The sequence below is a fragment of the Megalops cyprinoides genome, chromosome 14 (genome assembly GCF_013368585.1).
Source record: "Megalops cyprinoides isolate fMegCyp1 chromosome 14, fMegCyp1.pri, whole genome shotgun sequence".
Lineage (NCBI taxonomy): Eukaryota > Metazoa > Chordata > Actinopteri > Elopiformes > Megalopidae > Megalops > Megalops cyprinoides.
In genome coordinates this window covers 21,566,091-21,589,008 of record NC_050596.1, presented here as the reverse complement: position 1 = coordinate 21,589,008, position 22,918 = coordinate 21,566,091, and the positions used below count along the sequence as shown (strand labels likewise).

At 40.5% G+C, this 22,918-nt stretch overlaps 1 protein-coding gene across 1 annotated transcript in view; it reads left to right on the top strand.

Moving 5' to 3' along the window:
* The first annotated feature begins 217 nt into the window (after nt 1-217).
* The window catches only part of LOC118788809 (low-density lipoprotein receptor-related protein 1B-like), a 358,625-nt gene continuing 335,924 nt past the window's right edge, over nt 218-22,918 (top strand). The window contains exon 1 of the mRNA XM_036544915.1: nt 218-302. Within this exon, the coding sequence (XP_036400808.1) occupies nt 218-302 (85 nt within the window). The remainder of the gene's footprint in view (nt 303-22,918) is intronic.

Below are 22,918 nucleotides of genomic sequence, written 5' to 3'. Positions count from 1 at the left end.
CCTCCCTCCCTCTCTTCGTTCTCTCCCTCATACTGTCTCTCTACACTCATATAAACACCTAGAAATCCTAGTGAACGCGGGGAGAGAAGGACTGCTGGCTTGCTCAACTGACGAATTCCAATTGACATCCCTGAATAACCGGCGCTCGACTCGTTTGACTGTTGGGTCCGGACTTGTGCGTGAGTCGTGCTGGAGCCGAAGTGTTCATTCTGCAACCATGTCCGAATTTATTTTAGCTTTTCTGACCATATCGGGATTATTTCCAATCGCCAAGGTGCTGACCACCGTAGGCGCAGATCAAGGTAGGACCGTCTCATCCGCTCAGCTAAAGCGTCATACGAGCTCCGATAAAACTTAGCTAACGCACTGACTGAATGTACTGCTTTATGGTAAATTGGGGTCTTCAGCACAATGTAACTGACTTTTGAGACATCAGCTTGTTCCTTTTAAACTGTACATTTTAATACCCTGGTTTGACCTGACAATGTTTGTAAGAAGTAGCCTTCATACCATTTTAAAGTGCTGAGAATGTTGGTAATTGTATACGGGTTGGTGTTGTCATGTGACGAGGATTTAATTCCTGGTCTTAATTTCCACAGTATGAATGTAAGATCCAAACACCTTGATATTTCTTTTAAAATACTGCTCATTTTGAGTCGGGTAGCCGCTATTGAGTGTTTTATTTTGACAAAAAAGAGCAATGTCCTTAGTACGTTTGTGGAGGTAGGTGTTCGCTGCTGCATAGCAGGTAAACTATAGACATACCGCGATACATGATACATGCAGATTTGTTCAGCCACAGCGCAGTTTATGTGAGAAGCTTATATGCTATTTGTCATTAGGTGCAAAGTCGATTAAAATATGTACTGCACGTTCGATTTCTGGTATTTTTATGTTTGTATAAAGTATAATACACAGTAAGTAAGGGAATTTGAAACCGGGCAAGACCACGCAATTAGAGGTGGTAGTGTAGTTAAGTGCAACACTGACACGTGCTGGGTAATTATGTCATTGTATTGCTTTAACTTTGCTTAAATGCTAGTTTGACACCCGGATTTCACCGAGACCACCAGTGGATACATTGCTCAAGCTGAAATGCAATATATCCCCGTGTCGAATTCTCCAATAAATACGAGATGCCCTCTTGTTAATTCACTATCTTGCTTTTGGGAGCTGAGTGTGTGGATAATATGAAATCCAATAACGTGTCCAGCCCCGCAGCGCCGAGACCCTAGTTCTCCCAACACAACGAGCGATTCGCAGCAGGTGCCTGGGTTGTTTTCTTCAGCGTTTGGTTCGAAACGCATATATAGAACTCAGTTCCTAGGTGGCCGCTCTAAAAACGGTTTAATTCCCAGATACTGAGTGAATAACAAGTTCGACGGTCCCTTTTATTCCAGCTATAGGGGTACGTAATGTGTAGATCAAAGGTCCTGAAGAGTCAAGCAATTTGTGCTTGAAGGTGTACCTCTAGACAGAGTTTATGATGTAGATACTATGCTGTACCTAAACCCCCGGCGCAACTAATTTCCGTCAGAGGCCCTCACTTCAAAAATGCATTCCCGTCAGATAGGTTAAAGCTGATATGAAAACGAACAGACGAAATTGTTTGCTGCTTCGCTGTGCAGCGCAAAGTTTGATTTACAAAGCAACAATACTGATAAAGCAACGCTTGTTATTGAGTTTCTTCAATTGCATTCCCCTGTCTGTCAATTAATGCCCACTAATGAGATTTGGTTGAAACGGCACTTCGAGGCGTCCATTAAGAATCTGTTGGATGTGAAACTCACGCCTCGAACGGGTAATTTAATCTAAATCCCAGTCACTCCGTTCAGTCATTAATACTGCATGTCCACGCGGTCGCTGAAATGTTCACATGAGCTGGACCCAAACGCTGCAGGTGCCCCATACCGCCGCTCGGCTTTTCGACGCGTTCTGCCGTCAAGGCTTTGCAGAGTAGGAACGGGTGTCTTAACCCCTGCTTCATCCGAGCAACGCGGGATCATAGCCTTTCGATAATATTCACATTTCCAAACGACGTTTGCTCCTTTTAACTGCCGAGTTTATACACAAAAGGCGTTGTTCCGTTTAAAGCCAGCTTTAATATGAGCTATGGTTTGTTAATGCCAGTTCCTCTTTATATTTATCCAATTATTTGGGAGGCTGTTTTAATGATTGCCACTTCCATCAGCTGAAACAAGTATGTTTAATAGTGTCATGAATTATAATTATAGTATTGAATTGATTGTGGTGTACTTGTTCAGTTGTGTTCCCATGTTAGATAACTGAAATGATGTACATGCTACAAGTTGAGGTTGCTTTCTTCTCAGGGGCTGAGATATTTACACAGACTGACAGTTTTAGATGGTGTGTGTTTGTGGCACTTTGATTTTGGATAGGAGTGATTGCTTTGTTGTACAGTAATGCCATAGTGATCTACATTTACATTTACATTTATTCACTTGGCAGACGCTTTTATCCAAAGCGATGTACAAAAGTGCATATAGTGGGCAAACAGCAGGCACAAGGGCAAGATGTGTAAAGGTCATACAGTGTAGATAGTGCTGAAGCAGAACACAAGGTCAGTGTAGCGAAACAGAACTAATCTGATCTAAGGCTACATACATCAAATGCAGTCACTGGGACAATAAAGTGCTATATAATGCTATATAATATCTTCACTCAGTCTTTAAGCTTTCATGCAGTTAGGTTACACTCTCTTTATGTTTAGTGGGTTTGAAAACGCATCACCACAGCTAAATAATTCCAACAGTGGCAGCATTGTTCCAAAAGCCAAGAAATAAACAGAGAGAGACGGCTTTAATTGGGCTGTGTTGAATTTTGTCAATGTGATGTCAGGGAATTTTGTTTGCCTTTCTCCTCACAAGAATTCATCCTTTCCTTCCTTTCAAGATCCAAGTTTCAGGCTGAGATGTGATTTACAGTATATTTGTATTTTGAAACTGAGAAGTTAAGGCAAGCATTTGTTTGGTTTATTAGTAATGAGAGTCACAACAATCTCACAGGTTTAACTGGCTTAATTCTCAGTAATGGCTCCCATAAAGACGACAATCAAAGGTAACAGTGTTAAATTGTTTGAAATGTATACCCCCCACAAAAATTAACAAGGACCCTCAAAATCTTCAAAGCTAATGATTTCCCAAGTGAGGAATGACAGTTTTCCTGAGAGAATTGGGAAGAAAAAAGATATACTGAATGTGTAATGCTGACTTATTTTCAAACCATACCATGCTCCTTCTAACCGAGATGACAGAATATTAGCTTGGTTCAAAGGTGTACTTTTCCTGAACCAAACAATTTGTGAGATAGTTCTTTCTTCTGTTCAAAACCAATTGCCAGCTCTCTTGCAAGATTAATCTCCTATCTAGCTTCACTTCTTAGATGTTAGATTATCGTGATTTGATTATCCATATTCCAGGAAATGTTCAGAAGACTGAATACTGAGGAAATCTGCAACCAATTTAAATAGATGAAGAAAAAATGTATATTTATAAACCCCACACTCAAATGTAATAAAAGTTGTATTGCTCAAAATGTGTATCAGTGTTATGACTGTGTTATAAATAGCTGAAGGACACACACAGAATGACCACAGACCTGCACTGCTTCAGTTACATCACATCACGTTGGAGCTGCCAAGAAAGTGGTGTAGCTTGTAGGCGTTTTCATCTGAGCACCCATTTTGTTTTCATAGCTGTTTTACATTACTGTCTGGAAAGTTTTATGGCAAAATGTAATGTTTTTCCTTTCCTAGAAGCTTGGCCCAAAAAAACGGCGGGACATGGAACATTTAATCAACGCAATGGAACGTATGCCTCAGCAACAGGTGTTCCTTTCTGCAGATGGAGAATTTTACCTAATCTTAGCAGTCATTACCTGTTGATTATGAAATAAGACTTTTTGGACGTCTCATGTTTGACTTTTGTCTGCTTTGACCTCCAAAAGAAACTGCCCAAAGTTGTAATCATTTTTAGCATGAAGGGGTTGCTGAAAGGTTTTTGTGGCATGACTGATGGAATAAGTGACACCTACAAGGACTAAACTGTTTTGTAAAGTTATAGTGAGCAAAGATTAAATCATGAGCCCACCTGTAAAGTTGATTCAGTAAGTCTATTAAGTCTGTGGGATTATTCAGTCTGTTGTGACCTATTGTCCTTATCTTTGAGTAATATATTTAAGTAACAAAAAAAAAAAAATAATTAAAACATTCAGTTCCTACATGCCATCATCAATTTTACAGTCACAGAAATAAAAGGAAAATATTTTATGCAACTATAGAAAAGTTAGATATTTGTTACCTACGGATCAAGAGGAATACTTAGTAATTCAAATGCCCCAAAACGTTTTGATGCTGAACACAGTATGTTTAAACAAACTGAGATCAATGCATTTTTGGTTAGCAAAGAATCATTCCTAATTTGGCTCAGTTAGCTGGAAGTGTGTCAGTTTGCCACATGCTACTGCTTTTTTTTTCACCTGGCCTCTCCCACTGTTTCAGATGCAAAGAAGGGGCTTTTGCTTTGGCTTTTTTCATGCACAGTACATTTAATAAATCCCTTTATCCAGGGTGACTTACAAAACTCACATTTCTACATATTATCTGTTTATCCCACTGGATATTTACTGAAGTAAATCACTTTAAAAACCTTGCCCAAGGGTAGGGTGGCAGTGCTGTTGGGACCAGGTCATTAACCACAGCAGCACACTGCAGTCACTAATGGAGAGTGCTGGACAGTGGACACCTGGACACTGTTGACATGGACAGCATTCTGGCACTGGGGTTAGGAGCAGGGTTCGTACAATAAAGATTACCGGGTCAAATCCCTGGTTTAGCACTGCTGAGATACTCTCACGCAGAGTATTTTGCCCACATTTTGTCAGTGAATATCCAGCTGTATAAATGGATAAGATTTAAGATGCTCTTGATAAGAGCGCCTGCTAAGCAAACATAAATGTAATGACATGTTGATAAGACTTAGTCTCGCCACCAGTTCCAATGAATCTTTCTAGGTCTTTACTGTAGGAATTCCCGGATGTTATTGATTATCATCACTGCCATAGTGTGAAGCAGAGATTAAATAACTAGACTTGCAGTTAAAAGATTACAGGTCTAACTCCCAAATGGGATGTTGTACTCTTGGGCAATGTAGTCAGTCTGACTCACTTCCGTTAACATCCAGTTGTATGAGAAGGTAATATTAAATTTGAGGGGATTTGAACATTATTTGTATGTTGTCCTTCTTAAGAGTTCTGAAAATAAGGAAATAAGTGATTAATAATAGTAATTTGAATTTTTCTAATCTAAGTGTCAATTTAATGACCATAAAATTGCCAAAGTACAGTCTGTGTACTAACACAAAATGTGCTTACTTACCTTCATATCCTCGTTAATCTGTAAGTATTTGTTTTAGTTTTCAAATTTATTTTTAACAAAATGAATCAGTTACCCACATTCTGCTGTTCTTCCCATGTGATCACCATTAGAGTATGTTTACATCTTGGAAACTACATGCATGTGGGTTTTTCTAGCAGGCTTTCTGCTCAGCATGGAGAATTGCATCATATATTGTGGAATAGAAAATACTTCTTCCTTGATGGATATCTCACTGCGAGCATCATGTCCTGATACATATTGTATCACGAAGAACATGCCGATAGAAGGTCCCCTGTTTCATAAGCTTGAATTTATGGCCCTCTGAAAGTGTATGGAGAACCAGGGACCTTGCCTTGGCCAAACAAATTGAGTATCTCTCAGCATCCTCTTAGTGAATCACCAGCTGGAAGGGCTCAGTGCTTATCAGATTGCCAAGAGACTTGCTGGTACCGTGGAAACCTTCCGCTCAAATTTGACTCCACTGAATTGATTTGGCAGGCAAGCGAGCTTCCTGCACAGATCTGTGGATCTGGTTTGTGTTGATTTCTCCTTTCGATGAGAGAAATCAAATTATGAAGTGGCAGTGATTTGAGATGTGTTTTCCTGAAAATGTTGCCGAATGTGGGTATTTGAGACAGTATGTATGTATGTAGTTATTTATTTATTTTTGCGGAATCTGGTCACACAGTATCACATAGCCCAAGGAGAGGGAGTGGAGGACACAGAGCAAATGCACATCACAACAACGGTGGAAAATCTGTGGGAAATGTGAGAATGGGAACGTGTTGCATGCGGAGAGCGTGCGGTCGTATTCTTGGACTCAGTAGAAGGGCCTCATTCCTCATTCCGGCGCTTGACAGGCTGAACGAACCACTTGGAGAGGCAGGACCCAGAGGGTCGGTTGCATGGCTTGTGACTTCTGAGCAGAGGGGGAGAGGGAAGCATTGGGGGGGGGGGGGGGGGGGGGGGGGGGCACATCTTAAATTACATGATTAAGGCACTGTAGGGCTCCTGTATTGAGGGAAATGGAGTGATGACACCGCTTCTTTCTTAGCCTTAGTTAAACTTGACAGACCTGCACCCTGCATCCTTGTGCGTAGAGGATGGTTGGCTGTTTGTCATGCATGTTTTCCACTGCAGAACTGGAACACGGCTAACAGTCGCTGGAGCCGAAGCTGGCTGACCCAGTACAAAAAGATAACTTTTCCATTGTTTTACTTTCAGCAAGAGCGGTAGCATATGACGTCGGGCTGAATGCTGGCATTACAGTGACTGCCTGCATTGGGAAGACTGTGTGGACTTCAGTTGCAGTCCCAGGCTGAGCTTTGCTGAAAAAAAAGAAAAAGAAAAAAGAGGCTCCATTTTACATCTATTTTCCTGTGGTTGCTTGCATATTACGTCTGTCCATCTCCTGCCAATCAGTGATGGTGCGCATTTCTTTCTCCTGTATTTATCTCTATTTTTAGCACTGATGCCAACTCAGGTACGAATCTTGCTGACTCCACCCACAGCCTGCTTGTAAATAGGCCAGCTGCGGAAAGGTTCTAGAGAGCTGAGCTCTTGTGGGTCAGCTTGACAAAAAACTGTAACCCAAAAACCATGTGGAACCTGAAATAAGTGAGTCAGTCAGGTTCAGCTGAGGCCACACCCCTGAGGAGAGACCTGCTTGTGAGCGTCTAGCAATTTTCTATATCCCTTATGTTCTAACATGCCTGTGGTGGAGGGTCTGTGAACCTGCAACTTGGACGTGCCTTGAGCCATGATGTTGTGCTGATACCGCGAGGCTGCATTTGACGAAATGAACTGTAGGATCCGTTCATCTGTTCATGTCCATTAAACAAAAAATAATTCTTAAAAGGCACCTGCGCTGCTTCCATGTGACAATAAAACCCAGGGAAAGTGGACGCATCAACCATTTATGAATCACCTGGGTGCACGTAATTTACTTGGTGTGTGCTTAGTACGCACAACTAAACACATCCCCCAGGGTTGTTTTTCCAAGTAATGAGTTTTTCCAGAAGACAAACATTGATGTGAAATCCCATAACATTCATGAGGTAAACTACTAATGCTTTCATAGATAACACCCCTAGGTGCCCTTTAAACTGTGGAGTCAACACACAGGTACGGCAGATGTCAAGTGAATCGAGAGGCTTTATTTCAAAGAGGACAAGAGAATAAGGAGGGAATTGAAGTTATACCACACAGTCTGAGCCGGTGTCCATATGCTGGGGTGTCTGAGAGACAAGCTGATCCAAAGCGCTTGTCCAGGAGCACAGAGGAGTCAGAGAGAAGAGTTGCAGTCTTGTGGGATCGGGGATGGGGGCGGGGGGTGGCGGGTCAGGGGGCTGGGCTTGGTGCATCACTTCCTGCCAGCGTTCACAGGCCGTAGGGGTCCCAGGAGTGAAGCCAAGTCTGTGGCCAATTTGGAGGATACACGGAAATGTAATGGAAACTGCCTCTGACCCGTGGAATATAAGGAAATGAGGAGAGGGCAGAGCTTGTGTTCCTGTATTCCAAAAGAAGGAGGGCAAGGCTATGAGGGAACGTACTGCCTCCAGCAGCTTTGCTCCCGCCACGCCATACACCAGCTACATCCTGAATGGGTTATGTGATGGAGCATGATTTATTCAACTCCACCACAGATGTCATGACTCTTAATATGTGCTTTCATAGTATGTGCATGGTGATATGATTTATCATAGAGCATATCGTGTGCTGTGCTTGGATATTCCATTTTGTGTGTTGTATTTATGTCCTAATATAAACTAATTAACCAAAACAATAATCTCTGTAATTTCTCAATAATTGTGTACTTACAATTAAACAATCAATTGACTAAAATGGTATTTTCCATATTCTTCTGAATTCCTATTGTAATGACAGATAGTAAAAAACGTAAATGTCTTTTTTTTTTCAAACATTATTTTATCATTTGATATATGTGTGGTAAATCTGGCCTTTACATCATGAATTTGTGTCCCATATAACTTCTCTGTGACTGAACCTGAATCTCTAATAACATAGCATCCATTATAATAAATGTTGCTTATATTTTGGATCACACACTGATTGAGATGATTGGAGCAGTATTTATTACCACTGCTGCTTAAGTCTTCAGTGCAACAGTGACTACCATTGCTAATACTATCGTTTGTACAATTACCATTAATATTGTTGCTGTAGCTACCACTATTTGTGGTGCTGGTGCTGTGACTCTATCAGTTACTAAAGTTAATACTCATATTTATAGTTCTGCTGTTCTTTTATCTGTTTGTGATTCTCCTGTGAATGCTATTACTACCCTATTTCTGCTGTAACTCACTGCAATAACAGGTACCACCGCTGCTGGTACGATTACTGTCAAAACAGCTAAAAATGCTGCTATTACTGTATTACTTCTGATGCTAAAGTAGTAATCATCACAACCTCTTGCTTTATTCCTGTAATTACATTTGTAATTTTTTTCTCTGTTGTACATTTCAACTGTCTCTGTAGACCATTTGTTTTACATACCTTTACCAATCCTGTTCTGTGCTTCTTTTCCACATCAGTCAAGGTGAATTAGATCAACGAGCTTCCAGTTGACCAATGGCCAGGCCTGTTAGATTCTTCTTTTCCCCCATAATTGAAGAATGTCTTCATTGCTTTGTTTTTCTGTCTCCTCCCTGTTTGAAAAAGCTAATCATTCAAACTGGCATCCCTGCTGTGCCCTAGTGCTTAAAAAGGGGCACAGGATGCCCCCCCCCCCCCCCCCCCCCCCCCCCCCCCCCTAGGAAATGCAGCTTGTCAAAGACATCCTGTCTTAAGTGCAACTTAAGGATGCTTGCCTGAAAAGACTTGATCTGGCAAGCTGCCTCTGATACTGTTAGCAAGCAGTTATTTATTTATTTAATAAAATGCATTTAAATTCGATAAATCTAATTATATTTTTGTGTTTATTAGTCATACACATGGTCACATGAGTGAGAGTAGGGCGTTGCCACCTCTAACTAGGACACTCGACCTGCTGTTTATTGAAGGGGCCTTTTGGGTAGGAAGAGTTTAAAGGAGCTATCCCAGTCACCCTCCAGTGCAGATGTCAGTCAGTAGCATACCTTTCAAGGTTTCATCTTTTATCTAAAATTAAAATTGGAGAGTCATTTGTAAATTACACATTACATTTGTAAGTCTGATTTTATGTTAAATGTTAATGAATTACTTCATGAATGATTTTTTCAAACCAAGTGATTCAGTAGCACAATATTTAAAAGATACTTTGGGGGTTGAAATAGATAATAGCATTTTAATATCATTTCATATCAAATCATGCCTTGAAATGAATTGGTCTCAGTTTTTTATTATTATATGGAAATATCTGAGGGAATTTCCTCATCCAGATCTACCATTCAAACACCATGAAGGTGGTCGAAGAAAGCTGATGCTCTCTCAATGTGGCCAAACAAACTCTGCCCTTGAGCTTCTGCTGTGCTGAGTTCTGTTTGCTGCCAGGCAAGTGTGGCTTGTTAGGTCTTTCTGGCAATGCTCTCTTCAACTCGGGGAAATTGGCACGTCGGCTGTAGTTATTGGTCTCCAGTAATGGTTCAACAGACAAACTGTTGTTTTGCATATGCGATTAGAAGCGTGCTCCAGGGGTTGGTGTCAGGGAGGTTAATAAATTGAACGATGGCTCGTTCCACTCGGAAAGGCGCGTCTCTCTCATTGGCGCGACTCTGTGTGACCGCGACATGCATCGTTTTTTTTTTTTTTCTAGCCCCAGCGGAAACGAGCACAACGTTTGGCAAACTTTCACCACTGTGTTATTTGTTTGTCTAAAAGGCAATTAATTTCACAGTGGATAGAAATCAAAGGCCTTTCACAGAAAATCAACATGAACTCACAGGTGAGAGAAGCGGTGGAGCAGAAGGAGTCTCCTGCCCAGCATGAAAGAACAAATTGTAACTGAATTTTTTTTAAGGAATTCGAAATGACGTGTGTCTCTCCCACAAGTGATTAATTACTATTAAGTGGTGGAAAGTCAGGAAGGGTAGTTTTGGCTAATTTAAGGAGCATACAGTGATTGGCAATGAATCAAATGGTAACTCTAAGAAACAACTTTTGAGTGGATTTCATAGGGTGATTCATTCAGTGCCCATGGAATCTTTTAGAAAGAAAAAAAAATGTTTTTGTGCTTAGATTTATGCCTCACATTGTGCTTGTTGCAACAGCTCAAGCATTGTTTTAGTTGCATCATTAGTGATTTGCGTGTGATTGTTGTAATTTTCCTTGTGTTATTTCTTGTGCTTTTCTGTATTTTTTTTTAACTCAAAAGTAGAAGGAAATCAGGGGATGGTTGAATGAAATTAAACATGTCTTACATTTTTCTTTTTGAATTTTCCAGCACCAAGACCCTTATAAGTATGTCTTATCAGACAACTGACAACTCTGCTAATGAACAGAATCATTGAATAAATAACCATCTTTGTAAGGGGTATGTAGGGATGTGGCCAAAACATGCTCTTTCTGGGTAGCCAGTGTTTTGTTCTCCTTGGGTTGTAATGTAGTAATATTGTCCTTTAGAGGTCACCAGGAGGTGGCACTGTGGAAGGAGGGATGGTAAAATGTTCCAAAAAAATCTTATCCACTACTGTTATTCTTTGTAAGTCATACTTGATTCAAGGGCTTTCCTGTACTGTTTCAAATCATATTGAAAAGTTTACAAAAACAGGAATTCTTAATCTTCTAGATTAATTAGTAAACCGTCAGTCAGTACCATAGAAGCTAAGCAAGTAATTAAATTTCCGTTTAGATTATCTGTGTACCGCTTTTGTTAGAAGACGATTATTACTGTTATTACTGTCTGTGTAAAGATTGCAGACCCTCACCCCTTTATTAGTGTCTGCCTATCTGTCTCAGTGTGAGGGAGAAATGCTATAATAACAACCACTGTATTTATTTGCTGTTTTCAAAGATGATAACCAGACCTCATAGGATGTGAATTCTCACAGCTTTACTGGACATGTTTGACCTTGGCCTTGCTGTTTTATGACTGAAAATGGTCAGGCTGATGTTTGTTTGATGGAGTCAATATCCCAGTGAATGCAGATGATAAGCAGCGTAGAAATGAGAAGAAATCGGCACTCTGGGTTTGTCTAAACTCCACTGCGATGTGAGTCATGCAGCTTCAAACCGATGCCGTTTTGTGACCGTCAGTGATTTATGTACTGATGCGAAACTTTTGGCAGGGCTTATAACATCAGTCTATTTATATTTAACAGGCTTTACGAGATTGCTGAGCCCTCAAAAACAAAATGTCTCCTTGGACTGATCGCATCTTTGGCTGAAACAATCATGGTAGTGCCTTTGAAGACAGATCATTAGCTTCAGACTACAGCAGTATTTTGGCCACAGCATCCCTTTCTTTGGGTGAGAGAGGCAAATCTGTTGTGACTGCTGCCAACCTTATCAAAGGCTTCCAACTATATTTGGACAACTGGCACAGTAGGATAGTAATACACTTACGTACTTACGCATACCTTATCATCAATGCGTGATTACATCCAGTGTAATTCAGTGTGTTACACACACTTGCAACTGGGAGATACCGACTAGCTGTACTTGGAAACATACAGACAATTTAGGCGGTATATGGTAAAATGGTTTAGGGTCTGGGGTAAAGAGCAGTGGGTGCATGTTCAAAGGCATTTAACATGAATTACATCAGTATATATCAAGCTGTTTAAACAGAAAATGTGAATGCTGTGCAAGTTGGCATGTATAGGGATGTCTGCAAAGCAAGTGTTATTAACAATTAAATACACAGGCTGCATTCTCCTTTCTCTGCCTGGCCTTACTGTACTGTGTACAGGATAATGGCAGCAGTTGGGCATGAGTTAAACTGAAACTTGGAAACACCCATTTGTTATCCGACTCTGACTGCAGTGTTTTGGTGTGTCAGAGTTTTCATCTTCTGCACTAGTCACCCAGCATTTATTCCCTTTTTTAGCTGTAGCCAACAATGCTTATTTTACCACCTTAAGGACTGTAAAGTGTTAAATTGCTTGTTTTGAGGGGCCGATTTGCTTTTTTTTTTTGCTCTAGACTGGATTTGAATTTAAGAGGACAAGCTCAGCTCTTACAGGCCATCATATTCTTTCAGAGCTCTGCGGACGACAGGATGTCGATGGCTTTCTTTAGATGAAGTCTGATCCCCCCTGCAGGGTGAGCCGGGGTTCGATGCCGGGTGATATCAGTTGTCATGGGCTGACTTTTTCCGGAGTTTGAGGCTCCCTGGCTGTAGCTGCTTGTTCCAACACACTCTCCCCAGGTCAGAGCACAGCCCTCATCGCAGAATGTGTTTAGAGTCCAGGCTGGACAGACTGCTCCGTCTGTGTTTAAAAATAGCAGAAATGGACCAAAAAGCAGAGCCCTGCTGTACAGCTGCACAGGCACATCAGGTTCTCACAACTCTTCGGCAGTCTTTTAACATATACACATCATTTTTATTGCAACATCTCTTGCAAGAAAACAATTGTGCTTGGATTTCGTGTACTGCACAGCTCCTGCACATTGATATCAGTAATGTCATGGCTAAATGGTTTGTTTATAGGATTTACACTGAACTCTGCCAAAAAAGAAAGAAAAAAAAAATTCTGTCTGGCACTGCATATGAAGTTTGCCATCAATACTGCCAAGTATTTCAGGAACAAATATCTTTTCTCTATGAGAGACTTAGTCCTAAATCTGAATTGGTGCTGGTTTCAATTTAAGGACTTCATCAGTTTAACTGTAGCTATTGAAAGGTAACAGAAAATGCCTGCTTTTTTAAATACGTCAATTCACCATCAGTGATTCTGATCTCTGAAAAAAGCTGGTGATGACATGTTTGACTGACCCAAATTAAATCTGAGTCAGAAGGATGTTTTACCCATGATGACACGTCTTCAAAGGCAAGTTGTAGTTGTGATGGTATTGTGGAGGTAAACATATCCTTTGCCTTAGTCATCTCAGCACACATCATGCTTGTTTGCTGTTTGCCATGGACCTGTAGGAGGTAGGTCATCATATTTTCATTTATTGTGTGCTCTTGGTAAATCCTCACAAAGGCTGATCATGTGTTTGAGAAGGAATTTTAAGGAGATTTAGGAGATTCTTTAAAAAATCTAAATGAAATTCACTGTTCATTTAAAATAAAATAATGAAACATGATCTGAATATTGTTATACTGTGACAGAACCAATGTGCAATTGTTGATAATAATCAGCTGAGATGTATTTATATACCATAATATTTTTATACCATATTAACATGTTATACTGTGTAATAAGCAGATACAGTATGATGCTGAGTAGCAGTTATACCATCACAGTTACTACGTGACCACTGAGGTTGATGCTGTGGATATGGCTGTCCTCACATAAGGCATCATTTAATGAAGTGAATACAGTATTCCTCTTATGCATATAAATTGGCCTCATGAATTATCAGTGCACCACCTTAAGAATTTCACTTAAACGTTTAAAGAATTTATTCAAATGAGGAATTCATTTTAAGGGAAAGGGCTTCAAATTTGTAGAGTCAACTTGCTGAGTGTTCAGACAAGTTTCACAAACAGCATTTATTGACCAACACAATATTTACAAAATGTAGTGTAAGTGGTAGTGAAGAGAAAATGGAGAGAGAAGTAGTTGAATATGTTGAGAATCATTCAGATTGAACTTTTATAATCAGTCTTTGTCAAGCTCCGTCCTAGACTGGGCAGAGCAAGTAGTTGGGTGTGGCTTGTGCTTCCGTGAACACTGAGTTGTGCTGCATTGCAGGCCTGGCTGTTCACTGTGGGCCGGAGCAGCACATGGCCGGATCCCTTGCTCTCCATCCATTTTTGAACAGAAAGCCAGGTTCTTCTCCTGTTGATTTTTGTGATACTTCTTGCTTAGACTCAGAGGCAGTGCTCTGTCTGGGTTAGCTCAGATATCTTATACCTGGGCTAAGGCTCTTTAAAAGTCTCTCTAACTTAGTTTCCCACTGAGGCTAGAGTGCTCTATAGATGGTGGCATAGTCTCATCTTGGAGTCTCCCATCCCGAGTTCCCTAGACTTGAAATCTGACTACTTAATTCTCCAGGTGCCAGCTTCTTGTTTAGGAGGAAGCACTTACCATGTGGTGAGGGCTGGGTCTCTTGAAAGGAGCTGTGGTCTTCACAAAAACATGCAAATCTCTCCAATCTCCAGAATCTCTCCTGGAGATAACTGAAGGCTGTAAGATAAGATGTGCATGGATTGAATGTCAACCAGTCACCAGGTTTCACACCACAGAAAGTGAGATGTGCTAGGGCTAGGGAGGGTCCTAGTTCCACGGCCCTTTGTTGAGTACACACATAAAATTGAGTATTCCTCTATCTATCTGATATGGTGCAGAGGGAAATGGTGTAGCTCAGACAATGACATTACAAATGCCACCTTTGCTTCACTGAATTCAGACTCCAACGTATGGTTTAGCTTGTTGAGGAGAGCGAGGAACACTTTTTCATATGACTGTTTTAACAACAAAGTCTTGTTTCCATCAGAATCAGTCCATTTCAAGTTACCAAGAATCATGCAGTAACTTAAATTTTTGCATTTTAATTGATCAGCTATTTGTTGACTCTGATGGTGGTATTTTGACTTGTCAATGGTTATTAATTGACAGCTACAGTTTTAGCTGGATAAACTAAGCACACAAGCAGACTTTTCCAGTGCTGATTTGTACATAGTTGGTACACCCAGTCAAACATTTTCCCTTTGTTTTAATTCCGATAAAAGCCTCTTGCTTTTCAGCCAAAAAATGAAAATATACAGGCAATCCCTGCTTTCATGACAGGATGCATTCCTGGAAACCCTGTCAAAACCTAGAATGTTAGGGGTTACTACGTATTTTCCCACAAATGCAAATAGATAATGTTCCTGAACTTTGGGCTAGGAATAACAGTTTTCACAAAAGGGCTTGAAAATTGTGGGATTAAATAAAATGTTCATAAAATTTCTGATACGGTATAAATACCTGTACATTTAAATTTACTTACAGTGTAAATATGCAGTTTTGTGACAGTATGCAGCGGTTGGGGAACAACAGGGCACATAATAGCAAGTCAAAAATTAATGTCTTCTTACAGGTGTTTTTTTGCAGGGAAGGCAAGACAGCGCACACAGACATGATAAAATAAATAAATTGTCTTTAGCTTCCACTTATGCATGGAATGAAAACAATAGAATAAAATAATAAAGACCATGCAACAAAGTAAAGGAATCATTCCCTGAAAGTTGAAAGCCAAAATATCTTGGTTGCCTTTCTGGTTTTCCCACCTCACCACTTTTGTTCTCACCCTTAGCAGGGGCTGCCTGTGTTTGATTCAGAGTGGTAGTTCTCAGTTTTAGAGGCATTCTTCCGACAGCATTTTGTGCTTCATTTGGATAGATTTTAACATGAAGTTAGACCCTGTATGTGTCAACTATCCAAATATGTACAGTGTGCAACTTCTATGTACATGTATGCAATTGATAATAATTTATAGCGTATAACATATGCCATACTAACTCTCTGAAATGGTACCTATCCATTGAAGGTCTTCTCCATATTGATGAATATATCCCAAGAATGGAGTAATTTGAAATCAAATGGTTTAAATAAATTATTCTAATTTTGTATAAATTAGAGTGTTTTTTTTTAATTATTTTGCTTTCTTCCAGTTCCCAAACCAACAAGACTGCAAGTCCAAAAACAAGAGATTATCCAGGCTGAGTGTCGGGGAAGGCAGCTCTGTCAGCATGTGAAGCTGTGCTTTTTTTCCATGCACATGTTTTCTCTGCCGGCTTCCTTTCACAAATCTCTGAAATATGCTGGAATCTGGTCCAGCTTTCGCTGATCAGATGCATAAGCACGACTCTGCGGGAAGCCATTTCCTTTCTGACACTGTCTGCATTATGTGTGGAATACCGGAGGTTTTCCGATTCAGAATGACCAGTCCAACACGGACAACCCCAAACCGATTGTCAGATCCAAAGAGAGCTTAGGAGATTGCTTTTTCACGCCATAGATTTAGAGAAATTTGTTTTTTGTTTTCTTGACCCCGTCTTGACTTTTCTTGACTCGTCTTGATCCCTCCACACCTCTTGGGTCGGTTCTGATGTGGTCTTGAGGATGGTTCTGTAATTACTTTTGGCTTTGAATACTTATGCACGAACCGTATGTGCATTGTGTTTAGAAGTTACAGGCACTGCATTTTTTTTTGGGGGGGGGGGGGCAGGGGGCAGGGATGTTGGGTTGGGTTACTCGCGTAGACGTGGCACCTCCCAGGATCAATAAACAATACATTCTCAGTGTCATCTCAATAGATAAACTGAGAAGAGATTAAAGAAAGAGATATCAGAAATGCTGTAATTCAGACTTCCAGATTTCCTTGGATCATGCCTTGGATTGCATCTTTGGTTCCTGGCCAGAAAGAGCTCCACACCTTTAAAGGTAATTTGAGTTTTTCTCTAAAATTATTAATGGCTTCATTCAGCATGTACATTTAACTGAAACTTGAAAAAGTTTTTTAACTTTTTGTTTAAAAGGCTCGAAAGTATTTGAAAAGAAACCTCAGGGAAAGTGGTTAGTTGGACATACCAAGCAGACATCAAGGTAAATGGACCTTACAAGGTTGATTGATGAATGCCTGGTCTAACAAAATACTTTCTCTGGGTCTGAATTCTCATTCCCTTGGAAACGCAAGTGCTGGCTTATCCATCTTTACCGGTAGAGTGCAGTTGCTCATCTTCAGAGTCTCCGGAGGGTGTCCTCTGCACTTCCTCGGCCAAATGATTTTCGTTTTCCTGGAGCCGTTGTGTGGGATTAAGCCTAATCTTTGTTTCTTTCTGACCGGATGCATTTGCAGCCCTGTGTTTGAATTCTTGCTCTTAAATTTCAGTTTTATGACTTGTTTCACCATCATCCAGTTATGACATTGCCATGACATTGTCAGCCAAAATTAATCGTACACAGATGCATTCAAAAAATCCATGTTAAATCCTTGAATTATTCAATTCTGCAAGAACCACATCTTAACATGTATCTATACTTGTATGGTGCAGTTTCATGTTGATGTATGCTCTATGATATGCATTGTAAGCTGCTGAAAAGTTGAACAGGTCTGGATACAGTTAATGTGGGATTGCTATTGGGCAGAAGTATTAGACGGTGATAAAAGAAGGAATCCGCTCGATATTCTTGCAAGAGAGGCCTCAGCTAGACTAGAATAAAAAAAAAAAATCTCTACACAAAATGAATTAAAATCTCAAAACAAGATTTGGTGATAGACCCATCAGGACTATATAATCTTGCATAACTAGTATCCAGTGATGCTTCAGTTCTGTGATGTCATTAGTGTTATTTGAACAGTTTGCAACTTGCATTGTTCTCATAATTGTTCAAGGCAAAGTGCGGTATGAATGTACAAACAGAATCTCATTTTGTTATTGTTAAATCATTTTTTCTTTCTTTTTTTGCAGAACACTCCCATAATTGAAATCTTGCCCTTGAGTAGCTCAATTTATAATCATAGCCTTTCACCTAAGGCGTTTCTTGCAGTTGGAATGTTGCAAAGCTTTCATAATTACACAAGACATTATTGTGAAAGGAAAAGTAATGATATTCTTCAGAACCAATAGAGCATGGTGAAACTAAATAAGTTTGCTCCGTTATTAGTGGAAGCAAAGGCAGAAGTTATATGTTAGCAAGAAACCTCTGTATTTCAGCATTGATGCCATGCTACCCAGATCATTGTGCAGAGGCAGCTCCCACCCCCAAGATAAGATAAGTAAACATTTTTATTCGCTCACCGTAACCTGTGTCCACTTTCATTTAAACCACTCCGTCTGGGTGTAACAGAGGTGTTAGAATGAATAAGGCCATCCCCCTGACCTTGCTGCTGCTGGGTAAATGCACTGGGAGAACTGTCCTGGGGCAGGGACTCAGGTTTGGGATGCATACTCTAGTGAGAGGAGTTTTGGAGGTGCGGTCTCCAGAAAGGTGCTGCGAGTTTAGTAAAACTTATACTGACTTATACATTTCTGGTCACAGGAACAGTTGTCTATGTTGGTGATTGATCAGAGTTCTGCTGACAGTGAGGAAGAGCGATCAGTCGTTTGGATGTGGAAGTGTATTCTATCACACTGACTGAATTGCACTTCACAGTGGACTTTAATGAGGGGAAACTCCTGACCAAGTATTATTTGCTCACAGAAAAGTGCGGACACCATCATGGTTAAAAAAGGGCAACTTGATGAATGGAGCTCCAGGCCGTTGTCAGTTGGCGACATCATTGACATTTTACAAGTGTCACATAAGCACAATGTTCTTGTTTTACTTATAGCTGTCAGACATTTTCCTGTAAATCAATTTAATTAACTAATACAGGAAAGGTGTAGGTGTAGTGTTAATGCTTGGCAAGAGATAGGGAGCTGTTTGGATTTAGCTGAGTGTAAGCTGATATGGAGAGAATGTTTGTTTGTCATAAATGTGTGCAATATTACAATTGATAACACAAATTTAATTGTTATCATTAATAGCTTTGTAGACAGTCTTATTTGGTCTGATTGACAGAGCATCCTCTTAGCATCATATCCATACAGTACAAACAGCATGATATGGTTTCAAAGTCAAGGATATAGTGGTGGGATACAAACCTAAAACCAACTGTTTTCTAATTCAGGTCCTTAACCACTATACCACAGTCTCTACACATTGTGCAAAGCAGGAAGCTTGCCAGGGAAGGCAGCAGCTCATATATAGGTCCTGGAGGGCCTGTGTCTTTGATTCTTAAGCGCATACCCATTCGATGTGACTAATTGTCTTTTCGATTGAGCCAATTTAACTTGTCCTGCCATTGCTATGAGTTGAATTACCTGAAGCCCTGGGTCAGGGCTGAATGGTTCTGGTCTAAAGGGACCGTGTGCAACCTGTACCATCTCACTTCTTCCACCAGCTCCAGGCAAGACACATGTTGAAGCAAGAGAGACAGTGGGTGGCTTGGTAATTAATAACTCGGTGTGCCAGACAGCACCTCGCCTTGTTTTTGTCTCACTGGAACACGGGGGAGTCAAAACGTATTATCCCCTCGCCCACTTGGCCTGGATGTGGTGGGTTAGTGCTAGTGCAGGTGGTAAAAGACAAGAAAGCTCTTAGCATAAGAGCTGCAGAGCAGTTCTCCTGGTTCCTGGGTCTTTTAAGAAGAGGGAGGTCTCACTTTGCACTGCATCTCAGGGCACTGCTGTCAGGGAGGGCACACAGTCTTGCCGGATTGAAAACATAAGAACGGTAATGGTAGTGCAGGGCAGTGGCATCAAAGCGTTACTGTGTTCAGTGCTATGGAGCATCGAACAAGGAGGGCCAAAATGGATGCTTGTCTTGCTTTGTAAGACAAATATACCCGATTGATCTGATTTTGTAATCTTAACTGTGTCTGTGTTTTTTGACATTCAGGGGGAGGAAAAAAAAAAAGAAAAACAGATCTGGATCGATTTCATAGTGACAGCTTTTAGTATGTCCTGTCGACAGCATTAAAGAGGTTGCCACTAACGCGGAGGCAGCAAGCCTGATCCATGGGTGGGGGTTGGTTCTTGATTTGACATTTTGAAACATACTGAGAGCTGAAGGGAACCTGCTCCATTTAAGCCAGTTTCCCTTCAGCAAGTGGTTCGTCCATTTCTAAAGGACACGTTACCCACTCAGATGCTTAGATATACCGGCAGTCCATTATTACACTTATCGAATTCCTGGCTACTGAAATCACTGAAATATTACAGAGGATGCAATTATTTCTCTATTTTTGTCTGATTTTCCAACTCCACTCCTTACTGAAATGCAAAGTTTTAAGAGCAACATTTTCTGCGGCGACTGAATTTTAGTTCCATCACTGGCAGGCACTTTGCCCCATTCTGTGTCCTTGAGAAGAGCCTGTGGCTTATGGTCACATTTTCATCTTCCCTGCCATATTTATGGTGTTCAGATTTTCAGATTGTCTCTTGCACTAAGTATCCCATAAATGGTTTGTATATGGGAGAGCGCTGCCTTGGGCCTGCAGTTTATTGATTATAAATAGCATCTGATAGCGTTGCATTGTGTCCAAACAATTTTGCAGACGAAGCTTTGGTTGAATACCAGCAGCTACTTATATCAAGATCAGAGTTGTGAAATCCCAGATGGGAATATATGAAGAGATCAGTACGTAGGTACCGCAGAGCAGCAGTGTGCCAGGCGGAAAACCACAGGGTTCCAGTAGTTAAAATAAGGACTGGAGATAATGTCTGTATTTTTATGTGGTCTCATGCTAAGAAATACGATCAAGTTATAATCTAACATAAAGGCTCTCTGTACCTTGTTTGGCACAAGAAAGGGAATGTTAAAGAAAGCCATCGATTCTGAATGGGATTTTCACAGTGTTGCAAGCATACAAAAAAAGGGCTGACAATCAACAATAGCACCTGTGCCTTTTTTAATTAAAGATCTTATTCCAGTTAAAATATGACAGGCATGCAAAGTGAAATGCATGGTTTCACGTTCCACTTTTACTGTCGATTTTATTTTGGAAAGAACCATCAGCTCCGCACCCCTTTTATGCCCTGATTATAGACACCAATCATTTCCTTCTCTGAGGAAATTGAATTTTTGGCCTTTTTATTAGGCCCCAGCTTTATCTAGCTAGATTACAATAAAAGATGACTCCTTTTTTATATAGTACTCTGAATTCAGAGGACCTGCTAGCTTTCTGGCGCCCATCACTTCAAAGGCCTTTTGCGGCGGTTGCCTAATTGAAATTTATGTTCAGCTCCGTCGCACTGAGATTTCTCTGGGCCCGATTTGTTCTTTACTCCCTCCATATATCATAACTGTTTGCCTTAATTAAACTTTCAAGTCCCACAGAAGTAGTCCAGGCAGAGCGCTCAGCAGTGATTGCCGTATTTTATTTAGTGACACCTCGAAAGTCCCGCCGACCGCCCTGTTTAACGTTAACTGTACATCACCAGCTCTCATGAGTTGTAAAAGTGTCCTCACCAATTAGAGTAAGATAGCACAGAAGACATGTCAAAACCACTTTCTTGTTAGAATCCCTCCTTTCTATGGGATGACTGTTTGTCATATTTAATGTACTGTGCTTGAAATACATGCACATCGTTACCCAGAAAGCCGTTTTTGGTACCCTAGACGCTTGAAAAGATGGTCATTGATATTATAGGTTTCGTTGCCTGTATTTGCTGTGGCAGAACCAAAAGGGGTGGTATGATTTTTATCTGTATTGCTGTTTCAAGTGCCTGTGTGTACAGGTGAAAAATGATGGGATCAATCTCATTTATGTTTAATAGGCCTCCTCCAGAAATCCAAAATATATCTTACTTAGATGACTGTTGATGAAACATGCCTGCAATATTCACCGCAGGATACAGATACCTTTTGAGAATTAAATCTGAACACTGAATATTGCATCATACATTTTTGAACAGCAAATCATGTTAATTCCGGAAACATTCTCCTAATGTTTTTTTCAGTTACCATCCAGCATTGACTACTGCAGGTAAAGATTTTTAGAGGCACTACCTTTTCTGTGAGTGAAAATGAATACTGATGATGACACTGATTCCTGTAAAGAAAATGGAGGATAGGGAGGCAGTGTTGTTGTAAATAGCAGGTTGTCTTGATTGTCAGGGTCCCAGATTTACCCAAATTATTAATCTTTGCTCCTCTATTCTAGGACAGAGCAAAATGGTGACAGAGACTCCAAAATGTCATTGTCGTAAAACATAAGGTGCTGAGTCAATGGTCTGACTTCACCGTCACTCAGTTGCAGGTTATTTTTCACATTGAAATAAGACATTTTCATCCTGGCTAGCAATTTGAATTTGACAATCTGAAAAGGACAGAGGACATCTGCTTTGTTTACAATCAGCACTCATCATCCTATGTGTTCATAAGAATTATGTACAGAACTTAAAATGCTGCTTATCTAGGAGGAATAGATATAGACATCTGGGGAGCGTTTAAACCCTATTTGCTAAGTTTTTGAAGGATGTTAGGACAAAAACAGCCCTGAGCAATACAGCAGTTGAGGTTTTGAGAGAGAGTGAGAGAGAGAGATGGAGACAGTGTAATAGAGGATGTGTGTGTGTATGTGTGTGTGTGTGTGTGTGGGTGTGGGTGTGTGTGCGTGTAGATGACTGTGTGCATATCTACTGTATGTGCATAGGTTAGGCTGTATGATTAGGTGTGTGCTAAGTTTGCTTTTATGTGTAGATGGTTATATGTGTCTGATGTATGTGTCTACATTGTGTGTGTGTGTGTGTGTGTGTGTGCGTGTGTGCGTATTCACCTTTAAAGTCACAGCCATTTCGACAGTGAAGCGAGTTCTCTCTTTTCGGAATGTAAGTTGAGCACACAGTGCACAGTGCAGTGAATATAAAGCTTTTGTATGGTAAGGAGGGGCCATGGTGAATTGAGGACAGTAAGGCACAACCAAAGGACAAAATAATAAGCAGTT